The 22421-nt window shown below is 36.1% G+C and overlaps 1 protein-coding gene across 4 annotated transcripts in view; it reads left to right on the forward strand.

The window, feature by feature from the left end:
• CNOT2 (CCR4-NOT transcription complex subunit 2) overlaps positions 1–22421 on the forward strand; it is a 94016-nt gene that overhangs the window by 67074 nt on the left and 4521 nt on the right. For all 4 annotated transcript variants that reach the window (XM_064449477.1, XM_064449467.1, XM_064449487.1 and 1 more), the window contains 11 exons: positions 2642–2789; positions 3413–3595; positions 6369–6448; positions 7581–7706; positions 10266–10390; positions 11961–12081; positions 12193–12349; positions 16285–16346; positions 16443–16492; positions 17336–17436; positions 17999–18143. In XM_064449477.1, the coding sequence (XP_064305547.1) occupies positions 2642–2789; positions 3413–3595; positions 6369–6448; positions 7581–7706; positions 10266–10390; positions 11961–12081; positions 12193–12349; positions 16285–16346; positions 16443–16492; positions 17336–17436; positions 17999–18143 (1298 nt within the window). The remainder of the gene's footprint in view (positions 1–2641; positions 2790–3412; positions 3596–6368; positions 6449–7580; positions 7707–10265; positions 10391–11960; positions 12082–12192; positions 12350–16284; positions 16347–16442; positions 16493–17335; positions 17437–17998; positions 18144–22421) is intronic.

Consider the following 22421-nt stretch of genomic DNA (forward strand, 5'->3'; position numbering starts at 1 on the left):
CTTACCACTGTATGCTTTTGGATGTTTGCAACTTTCTTGCCAAGTGCATCTGACTGGGATTCTAAGAAAAAATTTCTTTAGAGTATTTTAGAGAGTCTGGACTTTTTTGTCTGGACAAACTGATAGCTTTGCTAGATGCATGGCCTTCACAAATTCTTTTGGCTTTCTTCAGATAGTTTTAAAAATATAGCAGTTTGTTTGTTTTGTTGTTGTTTGTTTGGGTTTTTTAATTTTAATTTGGTTGGTTTTTGTTGTTTTTTTTTAACTATACCAGTGGCTGTTGATGAGTGACCATGTAACATAAGCCAGCATTTGATTATGCTGCTGAGATTTATATGAGCAGTTTCTGGCCAGTCTGACAGTCATGTTTGGCTCTTGGCTTTTTGGGTCCTGAATCTGGCACTATAACCTTTCAGACATAACTGTAAAAAGATATTGAAGTAATTTATTCTGTTTATCACAGTTATTTGTTGCTAATTTTTAAGGTTAACTTCTTTTCATCAACTTTGGTGTTAATTCAGTTGCTTTTGGTGCCTGGGACATAACCTCTCTAACATGGAGACATGCAAGGCTAAAAATTGGAAAGTAAATATTATCAGGGTTCAGTTTCTACTGAATACTGAGAAAAAGGGACGAGAAACCTCTGTGTTGAAGTCAATGCTTGTGACCAAAATAATTCTGGGAAAAACAAGTCTGATAATGCCTATGTGCTTTTAGATTGGTAGCTGTCAGTCATTTAGCAAGATGTCATTTTATAGAGCTAATGTAACTTAAACTTAACTATTAGGTTGAGAAATGGGCCACTTCATTGATCAGTCTCCAGTATAGCCCATGCAGATCTATTGCTTCCATTAAAAAAATAAGTGGAAAAAAGGAAGCATAAGAAAAAAAATTATTTTTCGTATGCTAAATATTTCAACTGCCCCTACTTGCCAGCCACAGGAATATAGTTCTACTTCATTGTTACAGGCCTAATTATTAAAAATTTTACTTTAAATAAAGCCAATAAAAAGAAATAACCATTAGTGCAAAACTGGCTTTGCTGAAACAAATGCTTGCGAAAAAATTAACCTGAATATTGTAATAATGTTTTTCAGTGTACTTTATGTAGTTTGGAAGTATATGTATTTTTTTCTTTTCCATTTTATTTTTAAAATTCCACCTAATTGTTAATCAGCATGAAATATTCTTTATAATACATATTTATGGTCAGTGAAATTATTCTGATGCAGCAAATTGCCAAAATAGTTACAGTGAACACTTTGATATAACAGCATTTGATTAAGTCTTAGGAGGCTTGTTATAGCAAGTCACACTACCTCTTAATCTGAATGTACAGAGATAAATTTGAGTGTTATCAAACTTTGAGTGTTACTGCAAACTTCTGGATTGCAAATTGTAGGGTAGGACACAGACAGGCAACAGTTCTTAAAGTGTGAGAGCTAAACGACTGGGAGGTTTCTTCAGACCTTGCCCATGATAATAACCGGAGCGCATGCAGTGTCCGTTCCTTGCATTCATCGTATTTAATCATGTTATGCGCTGGCATATTCAGCTCTTCTGTAGGGATGGTCTACCATGGGAGAGTACTGATCGATCATCACTTTTCTTTTGTTTGGTCCCCAAGATAAGGTTTTAAGTTCCCTAAGTATACCTCAGCAGCCTTGCGCCAAAGCAATAGGGACCGTTACTTAGAGCTATCACCTTTTTATATGCTAAGTTTGTTTCTATTGATATGTTGCACTAAAGGACTTTTTTTTGTCATTGGACATCATTCTGAAACTTTATAACACTGAGAAGTGATGTGAGAATGATGAGAAACTTTATGAAGTTTTTGGACATTTTGAGACAGGCGGCACCTGCTTATCTTTTGCTGTTCTGAGTTAGTGCTTTCTTTTTTTTACCTCATTGAAGTGCTTTCTTTATTCTGTCACACCCAGTTGTTTGTGTAGAAAATACTTTTGATCACATTGTTAAAAATCTAATGTATATTTTTAAATGCTAATAAAGGGCAGTTAAAATTCTGCTTGCTTTCCTATCTCAAAAGATTGAAATCGACTGGATCATGGGCATTGAAGTTCTGTTATCAAAAAGAAGCAACTTAAACTTTACAGAGAACTGGCCTAAAAAGTTGCTTTTGTTGTCCTAAAAGCAATGTCATTGTTAACTAAATATTAATAATTTTTTTATTAAAGATTTGTTAAAAATTAAGCAAGACAGGTCAGTGTTCTAAATACTAGCCAAACCTATGCCAGTTTATTCAAAAGTAATTCACATTTCTTGAGTGCAGTTATTGATTTTCTCAAAATGCTGCCTTTTTGGGGATAACTTGTAGATTTCCATGCCCTCATCAAAAACCTTTCTCAACGTTATTCATCTCAAAGGAAACAAAATTTTGTTAATGACTCCAATACAAACATTCCTTAAAGAGCCTTCCTAAAGTTTAACAGCAATGGGGCTGAATTTGAGATAATTGGGCTTCTACTATGCAAACAAGGACTTAGTTTTTACACTGCACTTTCCTTTAGTCTTTACACTTTTTTGAGGTTGTCAGCATAAATTGTTTCCATCTACGCCTGATGGAGAAGAACTTGTTCCTGATTGCTCTGTATCTCCACCCCTCTGAATTTTTTTTCAATAGGTGCACTAGGCCTTCCAATGAGGGGAATGAGCAACAATACCCCTCAGTTAAATCGCAGCTTATCACAAGGCACTCAGTTACCGAGCCACGTAACGCCAACAACAGGGGTACCAACAATGTCACTTCACACGCCTCCATCTCCGAGCAGGTATTTATTGATAGCCAATATTTCTGCAATTTGTGTCTTTCTGCAGAGCACTTGTTAAATGTTCTGCATATTTTGCCTTGAATACTTTACAGTCTGATTAATTAAAAAAAAGAAGAAAAGTAGTTTCTATTGACCGCTGCCTATGTTAGGGAGATAATACTGTAAAACAGTGAGACAGGACTTACTGTGAGACAGTATTTGATTTTTGTATGTAAAGGACAAATTGCTGGCAAATTCTGCTTCAGAATGTAAGAGGCTATTTTTTGGTTGTTCTGGTAAATGCACAGTTAAAATTTTTATGTGGATGTCATACACTGTACAAGAATATTAAGGTAGTAGGTCTGAAGTGCTCATTTAAAAAAGAGCTATAAGACCTTTTCAAATGCATAATATTTAAGTATTTAAACCTGACCAAGGACTTGATCAGTATGTAATGGGTCATCTGCTATTTCTGAAGAAATCCAAAACTACATTAATTATAGAGAGTAATCCAAACAGGCTGTTTTGATGCTAAGCACAAATTAAGTTGCAGCAGCTCAGAGTCCATCCAACATTAGTAATCTAAATGAGTAACCAAATACTACTATACAGATTCATCTCTGTGGATGGTTTTTCTTTTTCAGGGGGATATTGCCTATGAATCCTAGGAATATGATGAACCACTCCCAGGTTGGTCAGGGCATTGGAATTCCCAGCAGGACAAACAGTATGAGCAGTTCAGGGTTAGGCAGCCCCAACAGAAGCTCTCCAAGCATAATATGTATGCCAAAGCAGCAACCCTCTCGACAACCTTTTACTGTGAACAGGTAAGGCTGCTTAGTCAGAGCATCCCTATACAGTCATGGACATGCTTAAATGCTGCGCAAATAGAATAAAGCTCAAAAACACTGGTTCGTGGGTTCTTGTCTCTTGGCAATAAACTTTGAAGCTGCTTTTAATATTCACACAAGATTTTTGAGGCCTTTAAGCTAAATTCTGTTTCCGACCGCTGAATTTCTGCTGCTGCTTCTTTAAGATATGTGATGTTTCTCATGTTTGTTTTTTGAAACTTACATTGATTTTTGGGTATATGTTTCTATTTTAAGACTATTCTTCTATGAGTTTGGGAAGAAGTAAGGCAAGTTTTAAAAACACAGTAGTTATTCTGGAAGAACAGTTAACTGATTGAGATGCAGTAGGGACCTAGTATTTCACTTCTTGAAATTCTGGAATAATGCAGAGAACAGTGGTTTGCCATTCATTTAAGGATGTGGTGCTCATTTGGATGCCAAAAGCTTCTCAGTCACTTCTGCTCTTTTTCTAACTGGGCAATATTGTAACATCATAAATAATTAGGCTTTAACTGTGTGTTGGTGCTATGCTTTTTCTGATGAACTTGTAGTAAAAAGTGCATTTATTCTGATTATTTAATGTGTGTGGTCACAGCTTTGCACAGCTGACTGCTTTCCAGGCTTCATTCCATAACCTCATGATCTCTGTGCTCCCAGTTTCATCCTTTTTCTCCCTTCAGGCCCTTCCTTAGGGGACTTTTATATGGAGCACAAAGAAGCTCATGGCAGTGAGGTTCTACCTCTAACCCAATCTAATATTTTACAAAATGGACAAAGGAAGGTGAAAACTAATGTCACAGTTATCTGAAACTTGGTCACTAGTCACTTGGTCACTTGAAAACTAATTCTGTAGTTTTGCAGTGATATAGGCATAAAAATGCTTTTCTCAATCAGAGCAATAGGGATTTGGTAATAGCGGTTTATGTTCTTGCAGTACGAGAAGACTTTGTATCTTGCCTCTGATTATGTAGAATTTGCCTTCTCTTTCCTGTGATGTACAGCAAGAAGTAAGAGAGATGATCATTTAAAAAGATGATTTTATATTTTAAAGTATTTTTTAAACTTGAGCATCACAAAAGGTTGAAATAATAATATACTTAAATCATTGTCCTCTGTATGTAGTTTTTTGGAGATTGATACCTAAACAAGGACTTTCTATACAAATACCATTCAGCTGTAGGGTAGATAATGAAATCCCTGTCTGTAGGAGCATTTGAATTAAAATCCTCATCTTTCACTGTTTGCATTGTATATCTCATTTTCAAGAAGCTACAGTTTTTACAAGTGGAGAAGGAACAATGACAAGTTCTTATTCCACAGCTTATTAGCCTACAGAAGTATGGTAGTAGTACATACCCAATTGTTAATTGATATATTTAACAAAATTTTGTAGTTATATTGGGGGGGGGCGAAGATGGTGTTTCCTTGACAGGTGCATGAATTATGTGACTTCCAAGAAGTGTTTTCTGAATGGTTGTCCTAGTTGGAGCAATGAAAGTTTTTAGGTTTTTGAACATAAAAAATACTTCACTTCCCCTTTCTTAGTTACATTGGTAAAACAGGTTACAAATAATTGTAGAGAAGTATGCATTTTGTGGCCTAATACCTTTCTTATCCCTGAAATTCTTAACATGGTTATTTCTAATTACTTGACAAGCAAACAAGAACCCCTTGCATGAGAAATACTGTCAGTCATCAGGCTAGATTATAATCCTAAAGATCGATTTGTCTGCTGTTGGTGCTTTCATCAGGTCTAGAATTCACAGGTGATCCCAGGAATTTGTTTCTTCAGATGCATGAGGTGCCAAAGATCTGGATGTCTTCCAAATACACCACCTTTGGGAAGCAGAACGGGATAGGACCATTCTTGGCTAACTGTTCCCTTTCTTGATGGCTTAGTACAAAATTAAACACGTAGGGCTATTTAAAATTGGAATGAAATGCTTCAGATTTCTAACTGTGGAAAAGTCCGTGTAGGTAAAAAATCCACAGGGAAAACATTTGACATTTTTATTTACGGAAAAACTTCTAAAACATCAGCTTCCATCCTGTTACAGGGGAAAAATGAATGTTGTGATTTCCCACAGGGCAGAAATTCAGAATTTCACTTAGCTAGGGCCTGTTTGTGGGCTGCTCAACACCTCCAGCTTGGATAGAATGAATTGGATCATTTGTGAGGGTATCTTTCTGACCACAGTAGTCCTATATGATATTTAGATGTCTTCAAACATTTTTGCTTGCCTGTGTGAAATTTTAATTTAGCTGGTGTCCTTGTGTGGCAGAGACCATCCCTGTGCTCTTAATAGTGCCATATGTACATGGTGATGAGTGCACCACACCATAACTGTTCAGCTTATAACTGAGTCATGACAAACTTGATCACTGCCATGATCCAGCTTCCCACCTGTAAATGAATGGATTGCAATCTGACTTCTTATTATTGTGTTTACTGCTGCTTCATTTTTCTATATGAAATTACTGAGTAATGATCATGCTTGTCATAACTTGTTGGGCTGTTAAATTTTAAAGTCATTCCAGTTGTCTTGATTGAGCAGTGCTTGCTGCTGCTGCTCAAAGTTTTCAGAAGTATAAAGGAAAATAATTTAAAACTGAGTTTAGGCTAGTCTGGGTTGCTTAAGCTTGAAATCATTTAAGTGTCTTACAGGTTTTTTCCTCCCCTTAATGCCTTCCACTGGAAATTACAAAGTATGTATAACCTTTTGTCTGACTTCCTGGATTTTTTCCACAGTATGTCTGGATTTGGGATGAACAGAAATCAGGCGTTTGGAATGAATAACTCCTTATCAAGTAACATTTTTAATGGAACAGGTGAGTTCACTCTGATTAATGTTGATCTTAAAGTCCAGTAGAAATTTTTTTTACTAAATCAGACTAATTGAAGATACTTTGTTCTGTTGTAGTGCAACTTCCTTATAATTTCCAGTTGTTCCATAGAAATGCTGCTCCAAGAGCAGTGCTATGAAACTGTTACTACTTCGTAACAGTGGATTTTAATACTTTTTAAGACAAAGTGAAAGTATTCTGTAGAAAACTCACTGTACATCACGTGACTATAGATTATACCTTGTCAGTTAGAAATGCAAAATAGCTTATGGAATTGAAAAGAGGATCAGAGAAGAAAAGATTATCCATTTTCTATGAAAACATTATATAGGGTAAAAACAGTAGGAAGGCATTTTTTGACATCTCAAACTCCTTTTGAGCAGCTGGTTTGTAACATGATCCTTTCAATCAATTGTTTTAGTCATGATTTTTCTCTGGGAATTACTTCTTCACCTGAATTTAATGAAATAGAGAGGGGAAAATCTCCTTGTTCATAAGTGCTTTAGGTTTGTCCGTACTGACGTTTCTGTCGGTGGCTGTGTATATGAAGCAACTTGAGGTGCTGGTGGCACCACAGAGTGGAATGGTTTGGGCATCCTGTAGGACCTGGTGGCACCTTTATAGAGCTGCAGCTCTGGCCTTGCCTCTGTAGTATTTTCTGCTGCAAATCAAAAAATGTTCCTGTGTTACTTGAACTGCTTCAGCTTTATCTTACCTTACATAAGGACAAAAGAGCTCCTTGATGCTGCTGCTAATATGGGTTATTATCTTCTCTGAAATTTCTTCTTGATAGGTCCTTAAATTTTAAACAGGCTACCTATCCTAGTGCTGTAAATTTGATTGTGTGCCTGTATTTTACACTTAGTCTTTAATTCAAAATGAGTAGACCTTGTTACTAAATACTGTTGACTAGGTATTGTTTAAAAACAAACCCCAAACATCTTGATGCTCTTTAAGCTAGTCTCATAACACAGAGGCTGTAGTTATTTGTAATAATTATAGTAGGAGTAAAAAGATCAGCTTGAAGAAAGAAAACATATCCGACATTTATCTTGTATATAATGAAATCTTTGAGTAAAAAACATAAGGGAATTTAAAATATCTGTTTTTATTGTAGATGGAAGTGAAAATGTGACAGGACTGGACCTCTCAGATTTTCCAGCACTAGCAGACAGAAACAGAAGGGAAGGAAGTGGCAATCCAACTCCATTAATAAACCCTTTAGCTGGAAGGGCACCCTATGGTAAGACTATACTTTTGAAGGCTCTTTGAATGAAATCAGTATTTGCTTGATTCACCTTTTGCTGTTCATAAGACAATAGGTAGTCTTTTCAAAAATGCCAGACACTTGAGCTCCTAAGTCTCATTTTTAAAAACAAATAATCAATATCTCTGTGACTGGCAATTCCCCTCAGCCTTTTGTAACTATTAGAACTCACCTGCTTTAGATTCACCGTCAATAGAGGTTGTTGGGGTTTTCAGTCTGTATAATATGATTACTCTGAAGCTTCTCACTCTAGACATTCCTTAGGCAATAGGTTGTTTTCTAACTGCATGTATACAAGAACTGTTGAGGTGTGAGTAGTAAGTTTTAGAAATAATATTTGATTCCTAGAGGTTTTACTGTGTAAAGTCAGTAGCTGTAAGCATACTGTGTATTTTCTCTATTTATTGGTAGAACTTGCTGTAGCACTGTTCACTGTCACTCTTACGATGAACATCAGAGTTCAAAAGATAACCTGTAAGCGTCAACTATTATCAGTCAGATTCCAAGTCTGTGTCTTATATAATTCTTGCTGAAGAGCTTAAAAAAACAATAAAAAGAAAAGCTTTAAGGTGGATACAAATCTTATTATTTGGGTCTGGAAAAAATTCAGGTAAGCTTAGTGTGAGGCACAATACTTCCTTTTTTTCTTACTGCTTTAGTAGATTTTTGCCATGCATGTTGCATCAGCTACTCCGAAAAGTTGCTTTTATAACCTAAATTTATTTATGTGACACTTGTCAAACTTCCAACCAAAAATAACCCAGTGTTTTCTAACTGTAAAAAGATAGTGTTTTTCAGAGGTATCTCCAACTTTAATTGGAGAGAAATAATAGATACCACATTATCAGGAGAAAGTAGCCTCATGGATTGGGCGTAACCAGGGCCCTCTGCTTTAAGATAGCTGTGAGAAAGAGCTAAACGAGTTAAACTGAAGTGCTCCTAAACACAGGGAAAAGTCCCAAATAAAGTCCCCAAATGAAGACACTGAAAAGTCACACACAGTGGAGAGCTAATACGGCTTGTGGTTTACATGAGATTTATGTATCTTAAAGAGAAGCCATCACATGGAAAACTGATAGAAGGTACAAAGGAGATCCACACATTTGGAGTTCCAGCATGGGCTGAAGTTCAATATTCAGCAGCACTGCCGCATAAAACAAATCTATAATTGCTCCCATGCTTACACCATTTCCCCATTTTGGTGCTAGTATAGCTGTTCGCATGACTGTGGTGAACCGGGAAATAAATTTTGCTGTCTGAAGAGTTATCTTGAGCATCTGCTTAATGCAGGGGATGGGTATGGTGGTGGAAACAATCAAGAAACAGGGATATGAGATGCACTGGACACTGTCTCCAGCAGCAAAAAGTGAGGACCACTTTTGGTTGTGATCAAGAAAAAAAAAGGTTTGAGCAGAGACATACTTTCTTCATGCTTAACTTAGTTAGGAAAATTAGAATTCAAACAGCTTTTTAGATAGAATGAGAATATGCAACACAGTTAATTCATGAGTTTTATTCATCCAGTGGAAGAAATCATAGTAACTCTGGATGAAAAGCAGAAACAAGATTAACTCAGTGGTTTTTTTTCTTAAAATAAAGAAACTTTCATCTCTAACTTCAGAATACTAGAAAAAGCCATTTATATTGTTAGCTACTGAACTATTTTAGAACCTATAAATCTATTAAGAACCTCTGAAAAATAGGCCCTAGACTACTTCTGTCTTCTCTTCCTCTAGTGCAGTGTTGTTTGCAACCAAATCACTGTGTTACTTCTCTGTCTCTCAGCAAAGAATATTTGCCCTTGGGTGTGTGGCGTGGGGGCTTTTCTTTGGTTGTTTTTTGTTTGTTTTGGTTTGGGTTTTTTTTTTCTAACTGGCATTAAAAAAAAAAAGAATGTTGCTTTTCCGTAGTCAGAATCCATGTTCCAATGTGACTGGCCTACTTTTTTTAAATTAGGGTCAGAGCACTGAGAGTTGCAGGCTAAATGCTTTCAGTTTTCCTACTGAAAGTAGGAGTCGTTCTTATGTCACAGGCAAGTATTTAATTGGTGATATGTTCTGTTGCAAGTTAGCTGGGCATCCTTTAAGAATACGTGCTTCTAGAGAGATTATGCTAAGAAATTCTTCACGCAATTAGGGGATGGAGGAAAAATGTATTATAATCTTAAAAGCAGTACATCCATCCTTCATCAGTGGATTTCCTTAAATACCGCTTTAATAATGCCTGTAAAGATTATTTAGATGTGCAAAACAGGTGCTGTTCCTGGTAAAAGTACTGGGCTTCATTCTTAAAGCAGTGAATGTGTCTATGAATTTAACCTGGAGTGTTTCTCAGCTTTCACTTAAGAGGCTTTAGTCTAATATGTGTGGATGTTTAAATGAATATGCTTTGGTTTGGTTTACCTGGTTTTTTTTGAAAGTCATTTCTGCTGTACAACTTGCACATAATGAAAATGGACGGTAAGCAAGATCAACAGCAGAAAATGCTTTACTTAACAATAATTTAATGTTATTCCTGCTTTCATTTTGATGATAGTTGGAATGGTAACAAAACCAGCAAGTGAGCAGTCCCAGGACTTTTCAATACACAATGAAGATTTTCCAGCATTACCAGGCTCCAGCTACAAAGACCCAACATCGAGTAATGATGACAATAAATCTGTAAGTAAACCTGAAATCTTCTTTTATTTTGAGTATTCATACTTCTTTTTATGATTGTTTTAAAATGGGCAGTGGTTATTTGTAATACAAGATTTTCAAATTTTCCCCTCTAAATTAATGAGAAACTTTTCATAAGCAACATTTCGTGTGTAACTACATAAATGGAATTTCTCAGGAAGTTTTTCGGTCCCAACAGTGACTGAGACCTTACTTTCTTAATTTCATATGACTTCATGTACCCTTTTCTATTCTGGGGAGGGGCCAGGGAGGAACTTGCAAGAACACCTCAAAACTTACTTTTGAGAACTGATATTGTATTTTTCTAGTTTTGCAATTCATAATGTTTTTTCCTACCAATTCCAACTTATTTTTTGCTGTTGGTGTGTCTCATCAGTAGTAGTAGTTTACACATTATAACATCTTTCTTCAAAGCTGTCAAATCTTTAGTAGTTAGGTGGTACAAAGTCACTTCAAGGTAAAATTCTTGATGGGGAAATGAAATCACGGGGAACGAGCTCTTTTTAATAGAGACGATTGCATTCATGGGTATGCTGTAGATGAGTGGAACACACTATATCTTAAGTATTTTAATTATCATGCATTACATATATAGCTTAGGTAATAAATTACAGGATTTTTTTCATTGTTTACTCTGAAGGATTTGCAATAAAAATTGCTTTTTTTATTGCCAAAGAAAGGGGAATAAAATTTGGATGGGAGAGGACAGTTGCTTACAGTATTTGACAAAATGTTCCAGTTTCTGATTGTTTTATTACTTATAATTGCAAACAATATGTTAATCAGCGTGGCATAAATACTGGTGAGCAAGTAGTGTATCTGACTACAAACTCATATGAAAACTGAAAAATGGAGCTGTTCTAAAAAGGGATGTGGGGAGGCCTAGCCCCCCAATGTTGTGACCAGTTTTATTGTGTGCCAAGTGTTCTGATACAGTTAGCATTGAATACAGCAAGGAAGGAGAGAGTAAATGTGATTACATTATGTTACTGCAGATTTTGTTTTAAAGAACAACAAAAAGTAAGGGATAATAGTTACAGAAGATATCTTTTGTCAGTATATGGGCTCTGGGAGCACAGACACGGTTTTCTTGCCAGACGTAGGGGTTTGCATCTCTTTCCTGATAGTTGCAAATCTGTATGTTGCTTGCACCTGAAATTGGCTGTTTCTACTTCAGGGAGTGTTACGTGGGAGCCAGACTGTATGGGAAAACTATATGATGTGATGAGTCCAAAATATCCTTTAGTCACAGGCACTTGGGATATCCATTGTGTATTCAAGCTCAGGTGTAAAATATTTTCTTACCCTTTTACACTGCAAGCTGTAGGCTCATTAATAACTCATTGTATGACATGTATACTTTAGGAAATGGTGAATATTACATAAGGTTTGCAAATGGAACTCAAGAGCTTCAGCCTGGTTCCATTTTAGTCCCTAATTTGTTAGTGACTTGGCATACTGGTTTAGAGCCCTTGACTGAAAGCTATGGTCAACAAGTTTTCCCATTTTTGTTTGTTTCCATCATACCAACTCTGCAAACTGTTTTTAACAGAATTTGAGTACATCAGGCAAAACATCATCCAGCACAGATGGGCCCAAGTTTCCTGGAGATAAAAGTTCAACTACGCAAAACAACAACCAGCAGAAAAAAGGGATCCAGGTGTTACCTGATGGTAAGTGTCATTCCACTTTTTCTTCTTTAAAAGTTTTGACAGTCATTTAGATCACCTTGTTGATTCCTCCACTTCTTGAAAGGAGAAGATTAATTTGTTCTTCTTGCCCAGGTCGGGTTACCAACATTCCTCAAGGGATGGTGACGGACCAGTTTGGAATGATTGGCTTGTTAACATTCATCAGGGCAGCAGAGACAGATCCAGGAATGGTACATCTTGCATTAGGAAGTGATTTAACAACACTAGGTCTCAATCTCAACTCTCCTGAGTAAGTTTCTGGTTTTTAGTACTCTTCAGTTTTGGTTTTATTATGCTCTCATTCCTAATAGGCTTACTTAGCTCACACAGTTATCAAACCCACAAGATATTTTTCCAAATAAAATTTGAAAATGTAATGACAGTAAAATAAAATTTTCATAAACAAGAGAATTGTGCTTCAAGGTATACTGAGATCTTGTTATGCAAGCTTTCACTAAACCTAGTGGCTTTGCTTATTCTCAACTTCTTTAGGACTTTCTTCAAGGAATTGATAGTGTATTGTTAATAAATTTCAAGTATATGTTATTTTTCAAATAATATTATTCCTTGAGGGTATCTACGCTTAACTCTCAGCAGTTTGTGGGGTAAATTCGATTTATATTAATGTAATAATGAACAGAGTATCTGCAGTGTTACCCTGCACCAAAGATTAATTTAAATGAAAATGTGGTTTTATAGTTAACTTTTAGTCATTCAGTTCACCTAAGCTTAGTCATCTAGGCTTCCTGTAGAGGCAGTGGGGAGAAAAGCAGTTAGCAACTGCACTAAGAGTCATAAGTACTTAAGACAGATGAGATGGATCACCAACCCTGGGTGCCCCTCTTCTTCCAGTAGTTGTAGAAGGAACCTGGACAAAAATGCTTACCTTCTAGGTGACTGTAATTGTGAGAGCAATTTCTGGTATTCTGACTTTCAGCTGAGAATCTCCCATTGTTTTGTTTTAGCAGAGATTTACACAGCGTTAGCCTTATTGACAGAGTAGTATACATAATACATTAACGAAACAAAGACCAAACAGCATACACATGCAGTTTCCATGTTTCATAAATTTATATGGAGCTACACTCTGAATGCACGGGTCCAGGGAACATTGACAAATGTGGACATCAAGGTGAGAGGGAAATCATAGGACAAATGGAAATAATTGGTGTGAATTTACGTATTCCTTTCTAGAGGTGTAACTTTTTAGAAATTACCACTTCTAGAATTTCTTTCTGTAGAGCCTGCATCAAAACTGAGTCAAATCATTACGCCATTGGCACTTTCAAAAATACTTCAAAATTATAATCCAAAGTCAGCCTTCTAATACAATTGTCTGTAGTTATTTGCAGAATGTGTTATGTTAACATAGGATCTTCTTCACTTTTACTGTTAATATCACAGGTCACTCCTCCATTGAATCCAGTAGTTTCCCACTCCCATCTCCTCCTGTAATATGAAGAGAATGCACAAAGAACAGTTATACTGACCATGGGTGGTGGTTTTTCCTTGGTAGTCCCAGAGCTTACAGCACTGACTGGGAGATCAGAATCACAGAATGGTAGGGGTTGGAAGGGACCTCTGGAGATCACCTTGTCCAACCCCCCTGCTTGAGCAGGGACACCCAGAGCAGGGGGCACAGGAATGCATTCAGGCGGGTTTTGAATGTCTCCAGGGAAGGAGACTCCACAACCTCCCTGGGCAGCCTGTGCCACTGCTCTGGCACCCTCATGACAGAGATGGGAGGTGGGTCTCCTGGATCCACGTGACACTGAAGTAATTTGCTGTTCTCAGTACAGATTGCTGAAACATGTTTTGAGGATGATCAGCTGAAAGTAGAATGCCTTTGCTTGCTAAAATAATTTAATCTGTATCTGAAATCTTGAGCTGTTCTAGACACAGGTGAATCTAGTGATGTCGTTCAGTTATATAGCTACTTTATCTAGATGTTTGCATGCAGAACAGTAGCAGAGGTATTACTTTTGGTGATACTACTTGATATTTTATTCAATGTTGTTGTTTGTTTTAATGACCAACATAAATCTTAAGCTTAACATACCTATTGGAAAGTCTACATAAAACTAGTACCTCATTGCAGAGAAATACTAAACATGGTTTGATGTGATGGCTTGTAGCTGTGTTATGCAGCTCCTGAACACAGCATGCAAATTATAAATGTGTCTTTGTACATAAGCAGTATATATACACACATCTGTCATGCTGCTGCTTTTCCTTAGCAGGTGTACTGTAAATAGGTGGATTTTTAAAAGCTTTTAACATTTAATGTTTGTGTATAGGGTATTAAGAGTCTCAGAGGTGATAGGGTTAATATTTTATCCAGACAGTTCTGTATCAGCAAGCTGGTTTTATTTTATACTACAGAAGAGATTTGCAAACAGCCTGTGCGGTCTTCTGTGTCTGGCCTGCCATCTTGCCTTATGTTAAACATCCTTTCCTTCCTTTGTGAATTGTTGTTTGAAAAACTAAAAGCATTTCACATGTGGAAAGCCAAAAAAAATTTTATGCCTTGTGAGGTACTTCTGATGGTGAAGATACCTGTCTGACTTAATCAATTAGCAGAATGAGCATGCCATCAGCAAGAATTTTTAGAATTCTGTGTATCTCTAAGCGTTTGCATTAACCCTTCTAACTCCTGGTTTTATATAGATTTTCCATGCAGGTAGGTTAAGATTTATTTCAGTTGTTGAAAGAATGATTATGTATTGCCTGTACAGCCCTGTATTTCTTTGTTAAGAAATATGCTTCTAATTCCTTAGGGTAACTTAAAATTCTACATGAACAGAAATAAGAAACATGGCATTACTACATTTAATTCTTTAGAGATTATGTAGCTGTTTGTTCATGTTCTGAAGCTTTCTGAAATATTCATCCAATAGACTGTAGGCTGTCCAATACCTCCTTGAAAAATGTTAAATTAGTAGAGTTTTATGTGTATCATAGAGGGGACACTGTGCACAGATGCTTCAGTGTTTATTGCATACAGAGGTGCAGTCCCAAATCTGTAATACCATGGATTCTTAGCCTTGGGAAACCAAGCCTCTGGGTCACACGTGAGGTGATGGAGTTGCAGGATGCTCCTCTTCTTGGGGCAATGCCTAGCCATACTTTCAGCAGAAAGAATGGTTTATTTATTTTCAACATCTGCTGATTTTTGCCTCTGAAATCTTCCTTCAGGCCCTAAAGCATAAGCTTTTGCTAACAGTAAGGTTAACTAGCCTAGAGTAAGATGGACACCACTTGATCCAGTGCAGTTTTTGGCCCATATAGCTCAGCTGGGAATTGGTTGCGTTCAGGTAATTTGGGTGGGTTTCTGATATTTTTTTTCTAATAGTAATTATTAGGCCCTTGACAAGAAGGAAGCAAGTATATGATAGGGTGTGCTGTACTCAAGTTTCATTTACAAAACTTGCCGTAATAGCATGCTATCATGGATAATTAAAAGCAGGCTGTAGCTACCTGCCAGAAGTACATTTTGCTCAGTCCTTTCTTTCACTTCAACTGTTAATTAGAAAATTCATTCCTCAGTACATCAGTCATTGTAGTAGAGTTGGAAGGTTCATAATTTTCTCTTTTATTAAACTAATAGCTCCATTTTTTTAGTATATGTTAGCAAAACCTATATAAAAGGAAAATATTAAATCATAATAAACTTTATATCTGTGTTGTGCTGCGATTCCATTTATTTGTCGTCTCTGAAATTTAGAAGAAGAGTAAAATCTTTACTGGTTAGTTAACAAAGAAAAAACCCAACCAACAACTGCCAATATAGGATTTTTCTCACCTTTATATCTGTTTAAAAAGCTGTTCCTGCAGAAATTGAAACCCTGTGTAGAACTGGATCCCTAAAAAGGGCTGGGATCCCTGGCACCCAGTTAAAGGAATGGTAGATTAAAAAGGAAATCTTGGCCTTGTAGATTCCCATGGCAGTTTAAACATAATCTTACTCCACATATTACAAAGAAAATTAATAAATGTTACTGTTTTAGGAAAGTGGGCTTGCAATTTCCTTTTTGCCTTCCTTCTTACCGTAGGTAGTGATTTTGGTTTTGTGGTTTGGTTTTTCAGGTTTGTGAGTTCGGTTGTGGGGATTTTTTGTTTGTTTTGATTTTTGTTTTTAATTTTGATAAATTTGTGTGCCCTTTCTTTTTTTTTTCTTTTCCTCAGAAATCTTTATCCCAAATTTGCATCACCCTGGGCATCATCACCTTGTCGACCTCAAGACATAGGTAAGAGAGAAATAACTATTTAATTCAATATTAATATTTGCAAATTATATTCATTTACATGTCTTAATAGTTGCATCAATTCCGATTCTTTTTTAGACTTCCATGTTCCATCTGAATACTTAACTAACATTCACATTAGGGATAAGGTGAGTACGTGTATGTGTGTGCGCTTATTTTTTGTAAATTTATTACTGGTAATTATCTACATTTTCTTTCAGATAGGTAATGTTCAAAATCTGTACCTTTTATGGATGTTTTCAGTCTTTTTAGGAACAGTGATGCATTAACCGGCTAATTGGACACATCATGCGCCCATTCCACCTTAGAAAAAGAGAGGGAAGACAAAACTGAGAATGGGCATGGTTAGCTAAAGAACATACTATGTTTTTTAAGAGTATGCCCTTCATGCAAAGCAGAAGTTTGTTATAATCCATATACTGTAATACTCAAATGCGATACTAAATTAGGGATATTTCTTCTTGAGATAAGCTCAGAATTGCAGTTCAAGATATTCTCACATTTATCCATTGCTTTCCGTATCTACATGAATAGGGATTTTTTTTTTCTTAGTTGTATTATCTTTCAACTATTGTAGTTCTGCAAGAGGGATCACTGAGAAATATTGTAAGAAGTTATAATAACATTACTTAGAGTGTGAAGTGAGCAAATAAATGTAAATGTTGTGGGTTTTGTTTTTTTTAATTAATTAAATACATGAGGATAGACACAAGTGCAGGGAAAAAAGTCTTGCTGATTAATTACTTCTGTTTATTTTTCTGTTGTATCTTAATTTGGAAAGGTTAAGTAGATGTGAAGGAAAATGATTGGTTTAATAATTATTACACTTGTTATGTTAGAGTATCGTTTGCAACACGCTTAGGATGGAAGCACGTTCTGGATGTATCCTTGTGTTATTTAAGTGGGATAGTATGTCTTAAAACATTTATCTATTGTGATTTTTCATCCTCATTTTCTTCAATCTTTTGCAGCTGGCTGCAATAAAACTTGGCCGATATGGAGAAGATCTCCTGTTTTATCTCTATTACATGAATGGAGGAGATGTATTACAGCTATTAGCAGCAGTAGAGCTGTACGTTCAAACTATTTTGTCAGTCTTGTATGATTTAATCTATTGCAGTAATGAAGTAGTAGATGTGAAAAAAAAAAACAACCGCCAACAAGTTAGACACTGAAAATAGAAGCTTAGCCAATTGAAAGCTGGAAACCTTTTTTAAAATACCTCCTCCAACCTTGGTTCCATTTTGTACTTTTTTTTTTCATCCATAGAGCAGAAATCAAGACTTTCTCATAGACTTTGCATTATTATGAAGCACTGTGGAAAACTGGCAAGTGCCAGTCATCATTAAACATCTAACTTATTTTCAGCAAAATGAAAAACAGTAAATAACCATAACAAGGACTTGTTGTTTGAACCTACCAGACTTCTTAATGTTTCATATGTGATTAGTTTGAGGTGTAGTAATTGTATGGAAGAGGTATGATATCACAGGTATAACAATATCTTAGAAATTTTCTTTTGGTTTTTATTGCATTGTATAGTTTTGAGCGAAACCCATAAAACTGTATTTTATGAAGTCAAATTCAGATAACTAACACTAAAAATTATTTTTCCTTCCTATTAAAAACTAAAGATTTAACCGGGATTGGAGATACCACAAAGAAGAACGAGTATGGATCACCAGGGCACCCGGCATGGAGCCAACAATGAAAACCAATACGTACGAGAGGGGAACATATTACTTCTTTGACTGTCTTAACTGGAGGAAAGTAGCTAAGGTATCTCCTTTCCCTTGTGCAGATTTTTTAAGTCTGTCAACCATGTATTTTTGAAAGGACAAGAGTAAAACCCAGCCACCTCCTGAAAAATCGGCAACTTTTTAACCTATTGTTTAAGTTCGTTATGTTCATTTCTGATGTGTGACGGAATAGAGATTGCCTAAAACTGGCTTCTTTGGGGAAAAGGAGGAGATGTCTCTACTTGATGTGTTCTTTGCAAGGTATGAGGTTGTAGAACTTAGAAGGTTTGTTTAGATTGAAAACTTTTTTCAAGTATGGAATTATAGAATAGAAAGCATTATTTGGCACTTCAGAAATTGTGCAAGCAGATATTTTATTGTTTTGCTTTAGAAAATACAATAGGGAGCTACTGCATCGCACTTTGGAATTCAAAAAAAGCTATGTGGGGTGTTTTAGGGGTGGTTGGCTTTTTTGTTTTGTTTTGGGGTGTGTTTGGGTTTTTGGGGTTTCTTTTTTGATTTTGGGGTTTGGTTTGGTTTTTTTTTCCAGATATTGTCTCTCCTTGAGCACACTACAGGACTTCTGTGCTCTGCTGTTTAAACATCGGAGTACTTTGAAAACAATCAGTTCTTTTTAGGGTGGAGGCATATTTTCATAGTTCTTATTTTCTGTATTCTAGGCCAAGAGGCATTAAAAAAAAAAACCTGAAAGCTACGGTCATCTTCCTTCTCACATCTGATAATCTATTTGTTCCTTTCTGTCCATGAATACTGTCACTACTGTTCACCCTTTACTTGTTAGCTGAAGAAATTCATAGAGCTGTGCTACACTTTCTCCACCTTCCCCCAAAGATAATTAATTTTCAGTATCTTCCAACTTCTAAGACCATCCAACTTTGAAATCCAGCTCTTAAGACCATCTTGTACAATGCCTTTTCCTTGCTGGATCCTGATTTATGTGATTTCTCCACTAAAGCAGATAGGTGTCAAAACACTGCCTGAGAAATCAGGAGTGCTAACATTCACTAACCTGGCAAGAGGTGTGCTCTTTTGAAAATAGCCTGCCCTACAGGGTGATGCATTCAGCTTCAGCTGGAGCTGAATAAAAGATAAATTCACAATATACATACAACTGTTAGACCTACCTAGAGCCTGAGTTAGTTTGTTAAGAATCTTATTTGCCACTTACGTTTGGTTATATGAGATTTTGTGGATGTAGCATGATGTTGCTTCAAGTTTTAACCAACATATTGGACTCATTGACGAAAGAACAAACATAAAACTTCCATGTCAGACCTTCTGTAGGTACAGTATCACATTGTTGCTTTCTCTAAAAAACACTTAACAGATCAGACCAGATTAATCTTGAAGCCTTGAACTCCTGAGATTCCAGCATGGTGGAACTATGTTTTGTGGTTCCGGGTGCTTAGGTATTTAATTTAATCAGAAATCTTTTCACCTAAAGCTTAACTTATGAATTGTTTGCTGAAAAGTCATTTCATTTCTGTGAGCAAGTTGCATCTCTGCACTTGGAGATTATGAAATAGTGCATTAAATAGTTACGTCTGATGTGTTTTTAACCATCAGCTTTAAAGTAAAAGGAATAGAGTTCAGTGTATTCCCCTCTGAGTGTGTTGTCTTTCTTCCTAGCCAGTATATTGAAGTTTGCCATCACCTAGAGATTAACTAGATGTGATGCTCTTTATTCTTTCTTCCCCTGTCACCCCAGTAAATTTGCTTAGTCTGTGCGAGCTCCCCTCAGAAATTAACATTTTAGTTGCCCCAAACAATATGGGAGGCTCTTCAGTCCATTTGCATGTGTGACTTTCCGCCTCAGTTGCCTTTCCTGTGACCATAAGAAAACCAGGATTTTGTAACTGAAGGTTTTAATGGCAAGCCCTATTTCTGTGGTTTTGCATATGTGCAAGGTAATGCCAGAACTTTTAAGCAAAAGCATCACTTGCTTCAAAAGAAAACCTAAACAAAAGGGAAGTTTTAATTTCTACTTGAATTATTTATTTGCTGCTTGGTATACTTTCTTAGGCTTCCCAAGACACTGTTTAAAGCTATTTTATTACTGCATAAGATCATCAGAGGAGGAGTAACTTCCTTTGGAAAGCATAGATTTCTTCTTTGGAGTCAACTGAATATGTTCCATTTATTTATGAGCAATAAGAGCCTCATATAGAGGTTCATGTACTGATGGATCAGATTGAGTTTTTACCCTATGTGGAAACACATAATTTATTTTCCTAGGAGGTAGTCGTGCCCATTGTATAAGATTTAGTAACTTCTTTAGCGTCTCTTCTTTTTCTACCTCTAGTAAACGTGTTAAGCTGCTACTTGATGCTTAAGCATTGCTTTTGAAGGCAGCGTTATCTCTGTCTGGAGTCCTGAGTGCTGTCCTGAAATTCAGCATCCAGTGCTTGAATTTTTAATTAGCATACTGCATCTTTCTTTTAAAACTAGAGCTGCCTTCATCTGGTAGGCATTCCTGGAGATGGTATGAGAGAGAGATACAAATCACTACTGTTTTGCCAATGATTTTGCCCAAGATCTACACAGATTCTCTTCTCTTAACTTTGCATAGTGAAAATAATTCCTCCAAAGATGAGAAGCAATTGGTAGCTAATAAGGAGAGGGATAGTATTTTCTAAAGTTCCGCCCCTGCAGCGGTAAGCTAACAAGCAACATGATTTTCCCCCTCCCTGCCCCCCACCAGCGTCCATAGGAAGAGATAATATCTTTTCTTTTAGGCTTGTTAACGTAAAAATTGGAACTGGAATATTATTTTGAAATTTTTGTTTCATTTTAGTTTGGTGCAAAATACAGCAGGCAAGCTGAGTATTGATCACAGGAAGCTAGACAAGGTTTTGGGGAAGAAATGCTATTTTGTTACATGGAAAAGGAATCACTTGCTAGAAATAATTCCATTACATTTCTATCTCTGATAAATAAATAAGAACTTAGATGTATGTCAGGTGTGATCTTGGCATTGTATGGTGATGTTGTTACTTCTGATATTAATTTCTGGGGTTGACTTCTCCTTGGAGGAAGACTAACGTAGACTTCACTATAACAAGAATGGCAGTATTTGATAACTCCATGTTGCTTTTAATGCACAGAAAAGTATGGCCAAGCATTTTCGTCTAACAGATGCAGAAGTATTAATTAATGTTTTGGGAACAAACTATAACAAAATATAAGAAGCTGAAAAAAGGAGAAAGAATTCTGTAGCAGAGACTACAATCTGTCATTATTAGCGAATGCCGGGAATATCAGTTCCTTAGAAAGCCACAATAGTAATTGTTGCTTAACGGTTTCATTAGTCCTTTCTTGAAGCAGTCAGAAAAGAATTATTTCTGGTAAACTACACTCCTATATGTGCAAATTCAATTGTTTTTCAAGGTGCTTTGTAAATTTGTCTGTTCTAGTGTGTATGCTCAAATACAGGGCAGCGCATATTTTAATGTGTTGTGCTCTGCAGACATGGTGCATTGTACATTATGAGCTTATGTATTTATTTTACCGATTTTTAAATTATACTGCATTACGATAGATACAGTGAGCTATAACCGTTTACTTTGGGTAACATTGCTAGATCTTAAGACAAAGTTTGTAAAAACATAAACCAGACACGGTTTTAACAAATGTTTTGATAGTGTCCTAGACTGGTTTTAACAAAGCCCAGTAAAGTAGACTTCTTTCAAGAAAACATCAAATGTAATATAATTATCTTTTTTATTAAGCTGTAGGCTCTATTTTTATATTCCTAATAGATAGTAGACAAAAGAAGGAAATGCAGCAAAACAGCTGAGTAATGAGACAATTTCTAAACTGTTAGGAAATAAAATCAAATTAATTCTATGTTGATACATGGTAGTAAATAGTGAAAAAATATGAATGACAATAAACCTCAAATTCATCTAAAACGTAAAATAAAATGCAGGAAAATGCTGGTTACAGATATGTCTGTGTATATGGTTTTTCATCCTAGGGCATGTGGAAAGTACAGTATGGTTAAAGAGGCTTTGATTTTTTTCTTTTTTTTTTTTTTTTTACCTGAGGATTTGTCTATATAGTTTGCTGCTGATGAGGAGACATGAGAGAGGAAGAAGTGGATATGAGACCAAAAATGCATATTTGCATTCTACAATTGCACATTTACTGAAACCTTGATTTAAATTATCTGAAGTAAACTGTCTGGAATTTCTCCTTTGAGAAGTAAGGAGAATTAACCCTGTTTAAGGAACAGGACCATGAAAACCTTTCACTTTGATTTTGTAGTTATAAACATGGGATTCTTCATGGGAGAGAA

Source organism: Phalacrocorax carbo, chromosome 1 (assembly GCF_963921805.1).
Source record: "Phalacrocorax carbo chromosome 1, bPhaCar2.1, whole genome shotgun sequence".
NCBI lineage: Eukaryota > Metazoa > Chordata > Aves > Suliformes > Phalacrocoracidae > Phalacrocorax > Phalacrocorax carbo.